This window comes from Leopardus geoffroyi, chromosome C3 (assembly GCF_018350155.1).
Source record: "Leopardus geoffroyi isolate Oge1 chromosome C3, O.geoffroyi_Oge1_pat1.0, whole genome shotgun sequence".
Classification (NCBI taxonomy): Eukaryota; Metazoa; Chordata; class Mammalia; order Carnivora; family Felidae; genus Leopardus; species Leopardus geoffroyi.
The window spans coordinates 121,291,950-121,309,777 of NC_059338.1; the positions used below are offsets into that span (position 1 = coordinate 121,291,950).

The window sequence follows — 17,828 nt, forward strand, 5'->3', positions numbered from 1 at the left end:
AGAGAGAGAGAGAGAGAGAGAGAGAGGAGAGAGACAGAATCTGAAGTGGGCTCCAGGCTCCAAGCTGACAGTACAGAGCCTGACACAGGGCTCGAACTCACAAACTGAGATCATGACCTGAGTTGAATCAGACACTTAACTGACTGGGCCACCCAGGCGTCCCATCCACCAGATTTACTTTAAAATTAACGATGTATTCATCATGTTTCTTCTTTGAATTCCTTCAGCATTTGCAAGACATTTATAATGTAATGAAATTAATTTAATTCTATTTTACATATTCTTTTTCTAAACTAGACTTTGCTCTTCACCAACAGAGACCTGTATTCAGGTTTCAGAGCAAGGATGATTTCTATAGATAAATTATGTTTTTGCTTTGCATTCCTCCTACTATTAATTACTGACATCTTAAGTTCATATATTATTGTGTCTTTTGCAAGCATCATAAGAGTAAAATAATCTTAAAAAAACATCACAAATGTTTATTTATAGTATGCATGTAATCAAGCCAGTGTAATCAGTAGAAATTTGCACTAATATAGACTTAGTCTCCAACCTCTGCATGATATTTTTGTACAAAAGAATGCTTTATGCATGACCTCTCAAATAAAAATTGTCAGTATTAAACATTTAAAAAGTTTGTTTCAACTTTCGTAAAATGTGTTTGAGAGAAAAATCTGCAATGACCAAACTTAGATTAAAAAATGCAACAAATATTTCCAATATTAACAAAACTTAAAAGCCAAATTCATGAAATACTAAAGGAAGGTTATATTAGTATTTCACCTTTTTAAATTTAAATTTAATTGAACAACTAAACTGAGATACACTTTTATAAGGAGCTTTACCTTACAGAAACTGTGTTTTTTTACAAAAATTGTTCAGAATAATTTCATAGCTGGATTCTGGTTTTTTAAGAATCCCAACGAATGTGAGCCAAAATGGAATCAATTGTTGTTTGCCACAGAAAGCTCAGCAATCCTCCATGACGTATCAGAGGCATGAATCCAGGGATAAAAAGGGGATATCCTTTTTATACTGTGGTACAAAAGACATGTGGAAGAACTAAACACGTATAAAAGCAATTAAAGTTAAGTTACAGCCAAGTTTCCCTTTCTGTACAACACCCACAGGGTATGCTGTGATTAGTGTTTGGAAAGCAGCAATACCAACAATCCATCTCTCCACCCAGTTCATTTATTTGAAATCACTTAATGTGTTCAATTATCATAGCTCCAAACATATGATTAAGGGTATTTATTGGCTAACTATGACCTGGGAATGAAGACACATCAATGGGGAAAAGAAGAGAGGGTGATTGAAACATGTGTCACAGCCTGGGGACAGAACTCGGCATGGGGTCACAGAGCCCCAAAGTCTGAAGGAGTGAACTGTGAAATGAGAGACGCATAAACTTTAAAGAAAATTGTATGGAAATAGGAGAAGAAGGAAACATGTCTACCTCACAAGAAGTTCTGGTACATGCCTTGATCATAGGTTAAAAAAAAAAAAAAGAACTAGAGACATTGTTTACAGTTTGAGGAAGTAAGTATTTTTGTTTGTTTTTGTTTAATTGCTCTGGAGTAGTGAATATATTGAAGTCTAAACCCAAGGGAAAAAGTACTATGTCTTAGTTATTCATTTATTTGTTATATGCCTTTAAGGAAAATGACCTCAGGAAACAAACTTTGCATTCAATAAAAACATTTCTTGGGTTCATTAACATGTTGATAAAATGGATGGGTCACTGAACTATTTCTTGGCACTTTTCCCCTGTTATGGTATAGAATTTAGAAATCTCTGCCAACAATAAGAATAAAAAGTCCAAGAGAGAGAAGTTAATCAAGACTTTAGACTGTGACCTACTTTCAAAATTCAGATTAGAGTTCCAGTATTTTGAGCTCCAACTTCTCAGCACCCTTAGTTACTCTATGCATTGTAAATTTTAGGTTGGATTCAGCAACTTTTAAAATAAATTCTCATTTTACATGAACTTGAAAAGAATACAAAATATATACTATTTAGGATTTCAATTCAGAATTTGATGATGATTCCATGGTAAAAGATTCCATGGTAAAAGTCCAAAGACACAGAAGGTTTAATAATATAGATATATGGAATTATTGGTCTTAAATCTTCAGGTGTACTAATGTAGTCAAGTGAGTAGAATTATCCTTCCTGGATCCATAATGCTTGACTTGCATCTGCTCTGAGGAACATTTCTATATTTTCCAATAGTTTTATTAAAGACAGACAATGAAACCTGGCAAGGTAGATAAAGTTTTCTCTGCTACTTAGCTGGGCAGATGGCCTTGGGTATAGAAGACATTAATATGGAAAGAAACTTAAGCGTAAAGATAAGATGCTTAAGCTCTCATAAATGATATTTTTAAATATTAGAATCAATAAAAGTATTTGCACACATGGCCTTCAAAGTTTGCAAATCAGTAGCATTCATTGGAGGTGACTTGAGGACTCTACAGCTAAGAAAGCAGTCATCCACTCTAGGAAGTTTAGATAGGCCAGGGTTAACTATAGCGTAGAGCTGGGGGATGAAACAGCTGTGTAGAAAGTAGATTTAGATTTTCAGAGGGCATATTTCTCCACAGATCCATCTTTAGCCAATATTCTTTACTCTATACATTTTCCTTGGGTCAGCTTACCCATTTCTATAGCTTCAACACCATTTATACTGGTGATATACAAATCTCTACTCAGTCCAAATCTCTCCTGTGAACTTGGACTTGTGTATCCAATGTACAGGTACTGTATACATATGCTTCCATATCTTCAAGCATGCCCATCAACCTTAATACATCTATTCATTCCTGCACTCACTGTCTTACACAAAAAAACCTTTTCCCTTAAGAAATCATTATCCATCTTCCTCGTGATCTCCAAGACTATCCAATAGAAAACTCAACCCATAAAATGGGAATCATTCTTGATTCTTCTATCTCTCATTGTCTCTGTCTCACTCACTGTACCAACTAGTTATTTAGTCTTATTGATCCTACCTACCTTTCCTCATTTTTCCTTCTTCATTTCCATAATTTGAAACCTGAACTCTTTCAGCAGGCTCCTAGCACATGTTCCATTTCTAATTTTGTGTCACACTAATCCGTCTGTCAAACTGCTGATGGATTATTTTCTCAGTAAAAGACAATTCAGCCTACTACTTTCCAAGTTAGAATCTTTTCATGTCAAAACAGCCATTAATATTTACATTTAGTAAATGCTGGATTTCATCATATTCGTAGCTTATTGTCAGTTTAAGGACACCCTTATAACTTCCATAGAACTATAAGAATTCACATATTCTATAAAATGTTTAATTTTTCCTGGTACTACTGATGTTTAATCTCTAATTTGTACATAAAGATATTTAAACATGTAGTGATATGAAAAAATTGCTTCTCTCTAGAAGAAGGTATTTAAATATGTGTTGCTATCAAATAAAGTAATAAAGGTAACATACTAGCCCAGCAAGTCTTCATTACTATGAATTTTCTTCTTACTCTAAGAGAAAAAAGAATGCTTAGACAGGTTGTGGGTACATGAAGCTAATATCAATTTCATATGACAGCGGTCTATTATTTAATCCATAATCAATTCACTTCAAATTAAGTGCTCGTAGGGCTTGGTGGGGGCTACAATCATAAAGGGTTTATTTGAGAGTCCAAAAATTCAAGGAGCAGGTGATTTACTAAACCTATTTTCCCTTGTCACAAAAAAACAAAGGTATAATATTTAAAGGTAAAATATTAAAGGTAAATATTTAAAGGTATAATATTTAAAGGTATATATAATGGATATACCTTCTGGAAAACTCAGAGTCTTCTTCAGGACTTGACTGGGGAACCAGCTCCCTATAGGGAACAACTGGAAAACTTGCCTGAATTTCTAGCAATATGGTTCAAGAAAAGGTGGGGGAAATTCAGACATTTGACCTGAAAAGCAGTTACTAGCTATTATAAAGCCCTTGCTTTGTATAAAAAGACATTCAGCTTAGACACAAATAGTGAAAGACCAGATTTCAACTGAAGGAAGAAAGTCTTTAACTTGGATTCAGGCAGAAAAGGTGATTATGGCTGATCGAGATATATGCTCCAGAGTTTAACCTGAGGACACAACAAAGAGAGGATCTGAGACAAATGATTAGAAATGAGAAATGATATCTTATTAGAAGTACAATTTAATTCTGTGCCTCTCAAAGCATAGTGATTTGGTGTCATCATTTTTTTTCTTTGGGTTTTCTAAGCAAGGCACACAATTTTTAGTATTGATGTTCTCCTCCTCCATTGCATTCTTCTCAAAAGGAGAGTAATCAACTGAGCAGTGGGGAAAAAAAAAAACAGGACTCTGAAAAATTAGCTATTGTTCATTAGTAAGTGAATAGGACTTTTTTTTTTTTTTTTTGAGAGAGAGAGAGAGTGTGAATGCATGAGTTGGGGGGGGGGGGGTGGGAAGAGGAGGGGCAAAGGGAAAGAGAGAGAGAAAATCTTAAGCAGGTTCAATGCCCAGCATGGAGCCAAACACGCCTGATCTCGCAACTGGGAGATCCTGACCTCAGCCAAAATCAAGAATCAGACACTTAACTGACTAAGCCACCCAGGCTTCCTGGTGAATTGAACTTTTAATTGACCTTATAGTGATAATTAATTTTTTTAAATAATAATTAAGTACATTTCTACAAGTATGTACTAGCTTCATAACAGTCAGGATACAGACAATAAATGAGCATTTCTTTGACATTTGCTCGAATGAGGCCCTGAAATAAGAATTTCAAATTAGAGGGTGCCTGGCTGGCTCAGTTGATTAAAGCCTCTGACTTCAGCTCAGATGGGTTCGAGCCCGGCTGGGGCTCTGTGCTGACAGCTCAGAGCCTGAAGCCTACTTTGGAGTCTGTGTCTCCCTCTCTCTCTGTGCCCCTCCCCACTCAGCTCTGTCTCTCAAAAAGGAATAAATGTTAAAAAAAATTCAACTTAGGAAAACAAAAATGGTCATAAAATTCCCACTTCAAGGTAAGAAGTGGAATGGAGACATTAAGGAAAATACAAAGGAACAAATGAAAAACTTACCAATGTCTTTTGTAAAGCCTTACCTTTCTTTAAAATATTAAAAAATGAATTAGAGAAAGGTATAAAAACTATATTCTTTGTGGTTAGTCATTATAAGTGAGTCTATAGCAAGTACTTATGTAAAAATCCTTTTTTCCCTTCAAGATTATTACCTCAGACTTCACTCCTGTTTTATTGAATTTCTTGCCCTCCCCAATATTTTTCATAACTATAATTATGTGACTTGATAATACAATGTTCTTAACACTCTTCTAACTTGATTTGTCTATGCTTTTAGCTTGTTTCTTTTATATGCTCCTTCATCTTTAGGTCTGTGGGCCTGAGAGAGGTACATGATAAATTATGTAATCCCAGATACCGATGAGGGCTGTGAAAAAAAATATAAAGTACAGTAATGAAACAGACCATGTAGGCAAGAGGGAAGAAGACTACCCTATTTTAGGTTGGTCAGGAAAAGCCTCTCCAGGGAAGGAAAATTTGAGTACAGCACACGATCAAGCAGGGAGCAATAAATTATTAGCAAAGACCTATCTTTTGAGCAGAAGGAATAGTAATTCCAAAGCCTCTGAGGCAGGAACAATCTTGGAACATTTGGGGCATATCAAGATCAGCATTACTGATGTGGTACAAGAAGGCAGAGAGGAGGAGATGAAGTTAAAGATGTGAGGCATTGGAGGTAGAGTAAAGAATATAAATCTTACCCTGGGTAAGATGGAAAAGCATTAGGGTTTTAAGAGTATCATCACATGTACATTTTATTTTATTTATTTTTTTTTAATTTTTTTTTCAACGTTTTTATTTATTTTTGGGACAGAGAGAGACAGAGCATGAACGGGGGAGGGGCAGAGAGAGAGGGAGACACAGAATCGGAAACAGGCTCCAGGCTCTGAGCCATCAGCCCAGAGCCTGACGCGGGGCTCGAACTCACGGACCGAGAGATCGTGACCTGGCTGAAGTCGGACGCTTAACCGACTGCGCCACCCAGGCGCCCCCACATGTACATTTTAAAGGGACACTGACCAGAGTGGAAAGAGGCAGACTGTTAGGTGGTTACTTCAGTAGTCAAGGTGAGATATAATGGTGGCCTGAATGGATGGCTATCAGTACCCATCTAAAAGGCAACTGGGTTTGGGATATATCAAAGGCATGAAACATGATGATGCGTTATATCTGGATTATGGGGAGGACAGAGGAATCAGAGCTGACACCTCAGTTTTTGTCTGCAAAATTGGATTAAGTGAAGGTTCCATTTCTCTTGATGGAGAAGCCTGGGAATGAAGGAAGTTAAGGGTGTGAACAATCATGAGTTTTGTTCTGAGCATATAAAGCTGAGAGAAGATGTTGTGCAATCCATTTAAAATATGAATCTGGACAGGGTAAGAAACATACACTAAGGGATCACTGATGTATTAATTCTGCTTTTTCCTCAAGTAGAAAAATAGATTGTGTAATTTTTATTTTTTAATCTGCATATTTACTACAATATAGTTCCTCCTAAATATTTGCATTTTACCTCAGACTGTATTCTTTCCTTTGAAAAAAAAAACTGTAGTATTCCTTGGACTTTAGACAAATATCTGATTATTACACATGATTGAACAGGCATGATGTGCAGGATTCCATAGTACATAAGAAAGACTGGCTTATATTCCCTTCCCAGTTCTCAAGATTGACTTCTGTTTGCTATTTTCTATTGCTACTCCTCTAACAATAAAAACAGGAAATTAGGAAAATGTTAGCCCTCAGAGCAAAGGCTACAAAGCAGAGTTACTTTTTTCTTAGCATAGTGTTTCCTGGAATATGGAAACCATTTCAAGTCAAATAAAGTTACACATGACGCATATTTTTTATTTCCCTGGCCCTGTTAGGCTTGGTGGGGGCAACAAGTACTGCAGAGCAGAACTGATCATATTTTGTAGAGAAAATAAGAACCATGTGAATCAATACGAAAACAAGAAAGTAATGTAAATTACAAATATGCAAACCTTATAATTGGTTAAATAGGAGGTAGACACTATGGCAGGGCTGGCTTAATAGTAAAACTAAAAACAGGCAGATATGTGCAAAGACTGGAGCACTAATGTGAGAACCATAACTGAGCGTGACTTACCAAGTGGCTGGCCGGCGATGATCCTGGCATTTTCTCCAGCCACTGCAGCTCTCGCATGCCGCTCGCTCATGTACTGTACGAACGCATAACCTTTGTGAACTGAGCATCCAACTATTTTTCCATACTTTGAGAATATGGCTTCAATGTCAACTTTCTTGACAATGGCTGTATTTAGATTGCCGATGAAAACACGGGAGTTGATGGACTTGGGGTCATTCTTATTGGTGACATTGCTGGTCTGTGTTTTGCCAGTCATGGTTGGCTCACCTTGTTTTAATCCTTAAACAAACAAACAAAAACAATCAAGAGGAAAATAATTAGATTGAATGGATACTACTGGTTTTTAACAATTTTTCAATAGTGTACCAGGTAACCTCAGATCCCTAATTATTACTGGTCTTCTTGAGAAGAAAATTTAGTAATATAAAAAGTGAACATTGCATTATAAAATGCAGTAAGAAAACACTATTAACTCTTAGCATATAGTCATAAATAAATTCCTGACTTATTTATTCCAAATTCAGGACTGAATAATGACTAAACCGTTTGTCATTTTTATTTTAAGTCTCTCACTTTTTCAGAAGCAAGTTTGAGGAAGAATCCGCCTTTTATTGCTGAGAACATGCATTTTTAGTTCTACATTTTCTGTGAAAAGTACATATATTGGCTATTTCATTATCAGAACCCTTCTATCAGAAACTAACAATTCTTTGCACTAAATGCTGTAGAAGAGAAAAAGGGTTTAAAAATTAATTTAAACTTTTAACATAAGAAAAACATGACTATAGAAGTAAGGGATTTAACCAGAGTTAATTCCATAGCTTCTCTCTAACTGAACCAATATCATATGTTGCTTTAAAAAACAACAACAACAAAAAAGAAGGCAGCACATGTGGCTAGTTTTTATCAATGATCAGCAAATTAGTGGACTGGGTATCTGTGTTGAAATTTGTATTCTCAAACTCATTTTTAATTCATTAAACTAATGGTTCCTATGTTGCCTAAGGACTGCCAGTATTTCTAAAATTGTTTTCTGAGCTTGGCAGAGTATTTAATTGTGCTTAATTAAACTCAATGAAACTTTTATTTCTAAGCATTCCAGCACTTACAGATTTATTTTTTTAAGGTTTTAAACATTTATTCATTCATTCATTTATTCAACAATATTTGTTAAGCACCTCTTTCCTTCCTTCCTCTCTCCTTCCTACCCTCCCTCCCTCCCTTCCTTTCTTTTCTGGATAAGCATCTTCTTCTAAAGTGACTAACATTTTGAAAAAGTCAGTGTGGTAAAAATAAAATTTCAACAAGGATACAATCTCGGATACTGATGATCATTGTTAAATATTAGCTTATTAATACATTTTATCAGTGATATATTTTTATAGGAGTAATTTCTTTTAAAAACTTATAGCTATAAAAACAATTAATAAGTCCATCTTATTTTTTTATAATTTCAAATGACATTTTAAGTTGAGCATTAAAATGGTAGAAGTCTTAAAGGTATGTAATTGAATATGTCTGAAAACTGACTACGCATTTAAGCCAGTTACTTCTGAGATCAAGAGCAACCAAATAACATAAAATGTTTCAAATTAAGTTGTTAATTATCTTGGATTATTAAAATTTTACTAAATATTGGAAAATGTATATATCTCTTTAAAATCAAGGTTGAGTTCATAAACATTTATTTATTCACATAAAAAGAGTATGGCATCATTAAAAACAAAGATTATATTGCTGCTGCCTTGTTTTGTTTCAGTTTAGCTAGATTTAAGTGGTTGCTTTATGAATTATTCAAGGTTAGGGTTGAAAGAAAGGAAAGCTGATGATTTTTTTCCATTTTGCAATATGAGCTGTTACATACCTCAAGACAAACGCTTTGAGAGTCAATTTTTAAAAAGAAAAATTAAGGTGTACATATATATTTTAAATAAATGTTTAGCTTTCTCATATAATTTAGTGTATTTTAATAACATTGAGAAAGAAAAACAAACTAAATATCCATTTTGGGGGCTTCAGAATCGATAGATTGTTATCTTTCTTACCACTCTAAGCCAACATCAATAATGCAATCCATAGCAATACTATTATTTTCTTTTTGCTCTTATGTGATCAATACTTTTAGCAATATCAGTTACTTTCAAGTAAAAACAATTACTATGGTTGATGTTTTATTTCCTGACAAGGGACAAGCTGGTTAAAATGCAAACTCAAGAACTGTGGGATTAGGTCAGACCCATGGCTGACAGAGCCCAGTGGTCAAACTGAAGATGATGGCATAGCTGTACTCGACTTCTCACCGTAAATATCCCCATGCTCTCTCTGACTCTGTCCTTTTACTCTATGTAAATGACTCTTGAAACCGCAACTCCAAATTGCCAATCGTGTAATTCTACCTACGGACTCTTCATCACCTTAAAATCTGCATATGTCTGTTTTCTCACACAAACATTACTTGTCTGTTTCTAGCAGTATTTAAAATGATACAGCTTTGTCACTGTGCTGTATATTAACATTTCAACATTCTCTGCAAAATCAAGTCTTCGTTCATAGTGTAATATTTAGCTGTACTTCTTCATTACATGAATCTTCAATCAGTTGAAGAAGGACTTCCACTTTCAGACATAATGTAATAACAGGAGATTATAAATTAACCTTCCTGATTCTAACTCCTGACTCTAAAACCAAGCTAATATAGATGAAACAAACTGTTTTTGGACATTAAACCACAGTTACTGCAGGGGCCATGACATCTCAGAGAAAAGAAACATATTTTAGGTCATCGTTGCTGAGATACATGTGTATGTGTGCATGTGTGTGCAATTGAAAACACAGACAGCTATCTCACTGGGTTGACGCAATAGAAATCAGAGTTCAGGGAGTCTGAGGAGGCAGGAATTTTTGAGGCAGATTTCTAGAGAGAAAAGAGCTAAGACAGACAACTACAGAAATAGGCTTAGGGATCCTTTAAATCTATGCTGGTTCCTAGAATATGCATGCAAAAGGTGAGTGTCTATGAGGTTGGTTAAAAGTTATTGGAGGCTGTGAATTTCCAGACCCATAAAAGTATGAGTATCATTGCAGTTTCTACCAGCAACGGTGGAGTGTCCAAACTGGCCCCTGGAGCATTAAGTTTAGACATCATAAGGGCTAGGCCTTAGTGATGGGGATAAATGATCCCTACAGTGAAAAGTACTCTGGGACCACCCTAATAAAACTTAAAAACAATCTTAAGATGTTCAAAATAAACCAAAAACAATTTAAATGTCTACCAGAGCAACGTGTAATACTTCTTTAAAAAATAAAACTCAGATGCACTCAACATAAAATACAAAATCTTCAGCATCCAATCAAACATTTCTAGATATCTCACAAATCAGAAAATATGACCCATAACTAGGAGAAAAATTAGTGATATAAAAAAAAAGAATCAAGGGGGATGTCTAAAGATGAAGATTATATCTAAAATAAATAATGTATGTATACATACACACACACACACACACACACACAAACACACTTAGTGGATATTACAGGTGATAAGAATCTGCAGAAGAACGGATTTGTGAATTTGAAGTTGTAGAAATAGTGAACATCCAAAGCGTGTCATAGAGATAAAACATTGAGAAAATAAGGGCCTCAGCGAGTCATATGATGCTATCGAGCTATTTAATATAATATACTTGGAGTCTCACAGGGGTAAAAATGTGCAAAAGAATAATAGCCAAAAATCTTCCAAATTTGATGAAAAGTATATGATCCCACAGATTCAAGAATCTCACTGACTCCAATCAGAATAAACACAAAGAAAGAAAACCACACCCAGACACATCAAATCAAATTATTGAAAACCACTGATAAAGAGAAAAAATCAGGGAGCTCTGAGGCACTGCAAAAAATGCTTACATTGTAAGAAAAAAAAAAAACAGGAAAACAATAGGAGATGTTATAGCTACAAAAGAAATAACGAGAAAAATGATTTTTTTGGTGAAAATGAAATTAAATATAGAACTTGTCTCTTCATTTTTAAGCTAGAAGTTTGAATGGAGCTACTGTTAAGTGTTTATGAAGGCTACTGTGTAATAAACTATAAATCACTGCTGCCCCACAGAACTTTCTGTAAAGATGGAAACATTCTATACCTGCACTATCCAAAAGGATAGTGAATAACTCTGCAACTTTTGAAGACTTAAAATGTTGCCAGTGAGATTGAAGTACCAAATTTTTAATTTTATTTAGTTAAAATTAAAGCAGTATTTTAGTGGGTTTCCATACCCAAAAAGGCTAACAGGACTCTAGTCTTTCAAAAATATAGAGTCAACAAAAATCAGAAATAATTTGTTTTATTTATGTATTATGGAGGTATTTTGGTCCCAGAAACTTACGAAAAATATGATGGTATTCGATATATTTCAGAAGAAGAAGAAGCAAAAATTCAAACAGTTGCCATAAGAAGACTAACATAAGAATAATATTTTCTTTCTGGAAATATCACACTAGGATGGTGAATGCTCTATAAAATCATAAAGAATGTGTTTAGAGTACTTAAAGCCTTTTATTTATATTTGAAGAAGATTTTTACCCTTGGATCTAAAAAGATACATTAATTATGAATTAAAGACAACATTAAAGTTTATTTTAGAGAAAAAAATTTGGAGCAGACAAGATTAAAAGGACAATAAATTCTATCCTCCTCTTGATTTCATGGTCCTGAATTTCCAATTTAAATTTTAGATTTATTCAGATATTCCTATTGAACAAAGAATGAAGAAACAAAATAACAAGTTCAACAAGAACTACCCAGGTATTCAAGAAAGGCAGCTAACAATATTAATAATACTATATTCAAGAACCTGGGAAAAGATGAAAGAGATACAAAAATGAGTAAGAAAAAAAATATCATGCCCTAAATGTTATAATCTGCTACAATCTAGAACTAGTACTCAAATAAGTTCTATAATATAAGGTTAAAACCTTGCAAATGCTGCAAGGTTTACAAACTAAAGTTGTAATTTCTGGAAAAAAAAAAGACTAGAGAAAACTTGAATCAGAAGATATTTGGGGCATCTATGTGGCTCAGTTGGTTAAGAATCTGACTTCTCCTGGTTCATGAGTTGGAATAAACTTTTAAAAAAGAAGATATTTGAATTCATCATTAGAGGATATTACAAAATTCAAAGAGCATAGCTAATTTCTTAGCATGCACAAGAAGACAATTATTTTCCAAATACTTTTTAACTCATTTAAATGTACTTGAATATTTCTCCATTTAAAAAGTTGGTATAAAACTGCTTAGATTTATGACTACAAAAAGGGAAAAAACTGAATTGAAATAAACTAATGTATTTAAACATTTCTTCTTAGATGAATAAATCAAAAGAATGCCCCCCCCCCAAAAGTCTGAATTTATTCTTTAGAAAACCATCCATAACTTAGGAAGGTATAACTTATGTCTACCAGGGCAGTGACAATCCTTCAATGGAATTCATAAAACTTCAAAAACACTGTCTTGTGAAATATCTTCAGATATCCACTTGCCACAGGACAATCAAGCATATGTGGTGATATCTCTACCATTCAATAAAGATAAATGTCATAATCATATGAATATTCAAATATTTTTTAACTTTTTTAAACATTTATTTCTTTTTGAGAGACAGAGAGAGACAGAGTGCAAGTCGGGGGGGGGGGCAGAGAGAGAGGGAGACATAGATCTGAAGCAGTCTCCAGGCTCTGAGCTGTCAGCACAGAGTCGGACACAGGGCTTGAACTCGAGAACTGCGAGATCAGGACATGAGCCCAAGTTGGATGCTAAACCGACTGAGCCTCCCAGGTGCCCCACGAATATTTGATTCTTAAATCTCAAAGTACTTCCTGAAAGAATCTAAAGGTGACTTTTAAAACTTTTTTTTTAACGTTTATTTTATTTTTGAGACAGAGAGAGACAGAGCATGAACGGGGGAGGGTCAGAGAGAGGGAGACAGAATCTGAAGCAGGTTCCAGGCTCTGAGCCATCAGCCCAGAGCCCGACGCGGGGCTTGAACTCACAGACGGCGAGATCATGACCTGAGCCGAAGTCGGGCACTTAACCGACTGAGCCACCCAGGCGCCCCTAAAGGTGACTTTTTAAAAAAATGTTTTGTTTATTTTTGAGAGAACATGAGTGGGGGAGGGTCAGAGACAGAAGGGGATAGAGGATGTGAAGCGGGCTCCGTGCTGACAGCAGGAAGCCCCATGTGGGGCTCAAACTCACCAACCACCACATCATGACCTGAGCCAGAGTCGGACACTCAACCAACTGAACCACCCAGGTGCCCCCAAAGGGCACCTTTCTTTTTAAAAGAAAATATTTTGGGAACATGTACACATGAAGGAAAATACAGTAAAACCTTGGATTGTGAGTATCTTGATCTCCGAACGTTCTTCAAGATGAACAAACATTTCTAATGAATTTTAACTTGGCAAATGAGTGAAGTCTTGCAATATGAGTAGTATGTGATGCCAAATGTCACATGATCACAACTGAGCCAATGGTTCTTGAAATTCAAGTGAATGTTTCCAGAATGAATTATGCTCACCTAAGGCTTTACTGTATATCCATACGAAAGAAAAAAAAAGGAAAAAAAAACCTCCAACCTGAAGATATTTACTGTTAAAATTTTGTTGTATTTTCTTTGTCATTTCTTTCCAGTACTTAGGAGAAAATGAGTTGTAAATTACGAAAAAAAAAAAAAACACATCAAATCTGCATACCAAGTTCATTACTTATTTCAATACCCATTTTATTACACTGTTAAATAATTTTATTGGATATAACTTAAACAATCACATAGTAATAATCTATACCATCATTTTCTTCATTCTCTTTCTCTTTCTTTATTAAGTTTATTTATTTATTTTGAGAGAGAAAGAGAGAGAACCAGGAGGGGAGGGGCAGAGAAGGAGCGGGACAGAGGATCAGAAGCTGGCTCCGTGCTGACAGCAGAGAGCCCACTGCGGGACTCAAACTCAGGAAACCTGTAATTATGACCTGAGCCAAAGTCGGACACTTAATCAACTGAGCCACCCAAATGCCCCCTTCATTCTCTTGATGAGCATTTAGCTTGTTTCCAATTTTTTCAGATCACAAATATATCTCAGATGAACACTTTGAGAAATTTAGTAAGGATACATTGCAAATACTAAAATTCCTTGGTCAAATAGGAAAGAAAAAACTTTACTCGTAAATCCTCAGCTATTTTCTAGAAAGGTTAAACACCTTTCTACTCCTACCTGTTACTGGTTGTTTTAACTCACTCAAAGCAATGTTGATGCCTTCTAGCTCTTCCCTAAGTACCACATTCAAAATATTTTCTGATTCATTAGGTTGAATAGGAAGAATGGGCAATCAGACCATAAGCTAAATAAGAGAGGGATATTCTCATCTCTGAAATGAAGTTTAAGAGCTTAGCTAGACTGGCACTAATAACAGAAATAGCATAACTCTCTTGTACTCAGAAAAAAATGAATTAGTGTTTGGAGCTTCCCAGGGATATCACCACACAAAGCCATTATTATTTAAAGATATAATAAAATCACTCTGATTTCCTTTGTTAAATGCACATTTCATTAAGTCTACGTACTATATTTTAATATATTAATGTTTAGTACTGTTCAATATTTATTAAAAATTTACGGAATATAAAAAAATTAAAAACACTATTAAAATATTGTATCCTTCAGCAGCCCTTCTATCTTAGTATTACAATTCAGTTGTTACAACTACGAGTAACATTCAGTGCAAAGGTGAAATTTTCTATTCATTAAGTTTTGAAAATATTAATTATATTCACATCAAGTATTCTTTATGCTTTTTTAAAACTATGTGCCTCAGACACTGTGTATAATATTGTGGCAGTAGCCCCCTCTAAGAACCAAGAAACCCAGTTTTCCTTTTCCCTTTTAACTACTAGTTTGTGTGTAAAAAAATGTAAACATATAAAAGACTTTGCTTTCAATAAGAACTCACTGATAATAAAGGTGATACGATAAATTTCACAGAAAGTTGATTAATAGGAGGTATTTTAGGAATAAAAATGGTTTGAAAATGCTATTTAATGGGATATAGAAAGGCTTTAAAATGAAGCAAATGATAGTATTCCATTCCACAGTTCCAGGCAGAACATTAAAATTTAATGAAATTATTGTAAGCAATAGAAAAATAAAATTACTATAAAAATAAGAATTGCATTAATTTTATAAAGCAAACAATGTTAGCTAAAATATCTTAATAGCAGTGATTATATTTGAATAGAACCATTAACTACTAAGAAATAAATATTTTTAATCTGGAGATTAACTGGTTGAGTTGAAAACAAAAACAAATAAATATATAGGTATAAATAATGTAACAATTGTAGCTACAAAAAAGTTATTATTTTACGTTGGTGATTTTAACTATAAATTAGAAATCAAAGGATATTATTGAGTCAACATTTCAAACTTAGTTAAGAAATGGAAATATTAATCAACTTCTGTGTTAAACTGAATTAAAATCATTTTGGAAAATACAAATGAATAAATGATTGAAATTTTATAAATAAGGAGTAATAGTAATTGTTAAGCCATCTCTTGTGAAGCATTTAATGAGATGCTATAGATCGAACCATTATTTAGCAGAAGGTTATGGTCTAAAGAAACCATCAGGGAAATACAAATCAAAACCACCTCATGCCAGTCAGAGTGGCTAAAATGAACAAATCAGGAGACTACAGATGCTGGTGAGGATGTGGAGAAACGGGAACCTTCTTGCACTGTTGGTGGGAATGCAAACTGGTGCAGGCGCTCTGGAAAACAGTGTGGAGGTTCCTCAAAAAATTAAAAATAGATCTACCATATGACCCAGCAGTAGCACTGCTAGGAATTTACCCGAGGGATCCAGGAGTGCTGATGCATAGGGGCACTTGTACCCAATGTTTATAGCAGTACTTTCAACAATAGCCAAATTATGGAAAGAGCCTAAATGTCCATCAACTGATGAATGGATAAAGAAATTGTGGTTTATAAATGCAATGAAATACTATGTGGAGATGAGAAAGAATGAAATATGGCCTTAGGTAGCAACATGGATGGAACTGGAGAGTGTTATGCTAAGTGAAATAAGTCATACAGAGAAAGATCCCATATGTTTCACTCCTATGTAGACCCGGAAAAACTTAACAGAAGACCATGGGGGAGAGGAAGGAAAAAAAAAAAGGTTAGAGAGGGAGGGAGCCAAACCATAAGAGACTCTTAAAAACTGAGAACAAACTGAGGGTTGATGGGGGGTGGGAGGGAGGGGAGGGTGGGTGATGGGTATTTAGGAGGGCACCTTTTGGGATGAGCACTGGGTGTTGTATGGAAACCAATTTGACAATAAATTTCATATTAATAAAAAATAATAATAATTAAAAAAAAGAAACAATCACCTTAGTTCATGAGAGGTCAGACACATCCATGTGTAAATCATGATCAATCTGAAAGAGCACTGGTCAGGCCAGGCCAAGTATCAAGAAGTAAAGCAAGGAACAGATAATCAGTACAATTCCCTTCTTTCTTCATGCATTAATCAACTCGGGCTGCTATTAACAAAATCCCCTAGTATGGGTGGTTTATAGAGCAGGTTATTTTTCACAGTTGTAAAGGCGAGAGTCCAAGCCAACTGGTTCAGTTCCTGGTAGGAGATCTCTTCCTGGTTTGCAGAAGGCTACCTTCTTGCTGTGTCTTCACATGTAGAGAGAGAGCAAGCTCTGGCCTCTCTTTGTTTTCTTATAAGGATACTGATCCCATCATGGGAGCCCTACCTTCATGACCTCACCTAAAGCTATTTACTTCCCAGAGACCCCATCATCAAGTACCATCACATAAGGGGTTAGGGTTTCAACCATATGAATTTTGAGGGGACATAATTTAGTCCATAGAAGTTCACATTACCCAAGGGTAAGAATCTACTTGTGTTTGGAGTTTTCATGAAATGGAACAAACTTTCTTTGAGCCATTAGAGACATTGTGACTGGTGTTGCATCTGTTATTTCAGGAATCATGTAAGCATTGTCTATTTGTCAGATCCCTACATTCAATGTATAAGATTCCAATGAGTTTTTACAAATAAAATTAACTATCAGCTTTAAACTGAAACCAAGATTCAAAGAGATAAAACCACATGGTGATATAACTCAAAAGTATTCACTTCATGGAGTTATCCTGAAGTATACTCATAACCTCTACAATATGAACAAATTGATATGAATCTATGAAATTTATTGCATGCAATGTTCTTAAAAGCTTTCTCCTCTGCAAAACAGAATCTTCAGTCCCACAAGTTGCCTAAGATACTGACTGTAATCATACTTTTAAGATAACTCCACTGGTCAACATGACCTAGGCAGAAGATTGCTTTGAGTTACATAGAGAAGTCAAAATAACAATAATTAGCCTCTTTCTACTTGACTAAGGAAAGTAAGTCAGTCTGGGACAGGACCTTTGTGATATGAGGGATACGTGGCACTGACTGGTATTTGAACCATTATCTGGCAGAGGGCTATGGATAATGAGGCACCATTACCTTGGTTTCTGACTGGCCAACAACATCCATGTAGAAACCATGGCCTATTTGAAAA

General features: G+C 34.9%; 1 protein-coding gene across 7 annotated transcripts in view; it reads right to left on the reverse strand.

Moving 5' to 3' along the window:
• Window positions 1–17,828, reverse strand: part of RALYL (RALY RNA binding protein like) — a 722,510-nt gene that overhangs the window by 386,092 nt on the left and 318,590 nt on the right. For all 7 annotated transcript variants that reach the window (XM_045454722.1, XM_045454725.1, XM_045454718.1 and 4 more), the window contains one exon: window positions 7,192–7,470. In XM_045454722.1, the coding sequence (XP_045310678.1) occupies window positions 7,192–7,447 (256 nt within the window). In that variant the 5' untranslated portion in view covers window positions 7,448–7,470. The remainder of the gene's footprint in view (window positions 1–7,191; window positions 7,471–17,828) is intronic.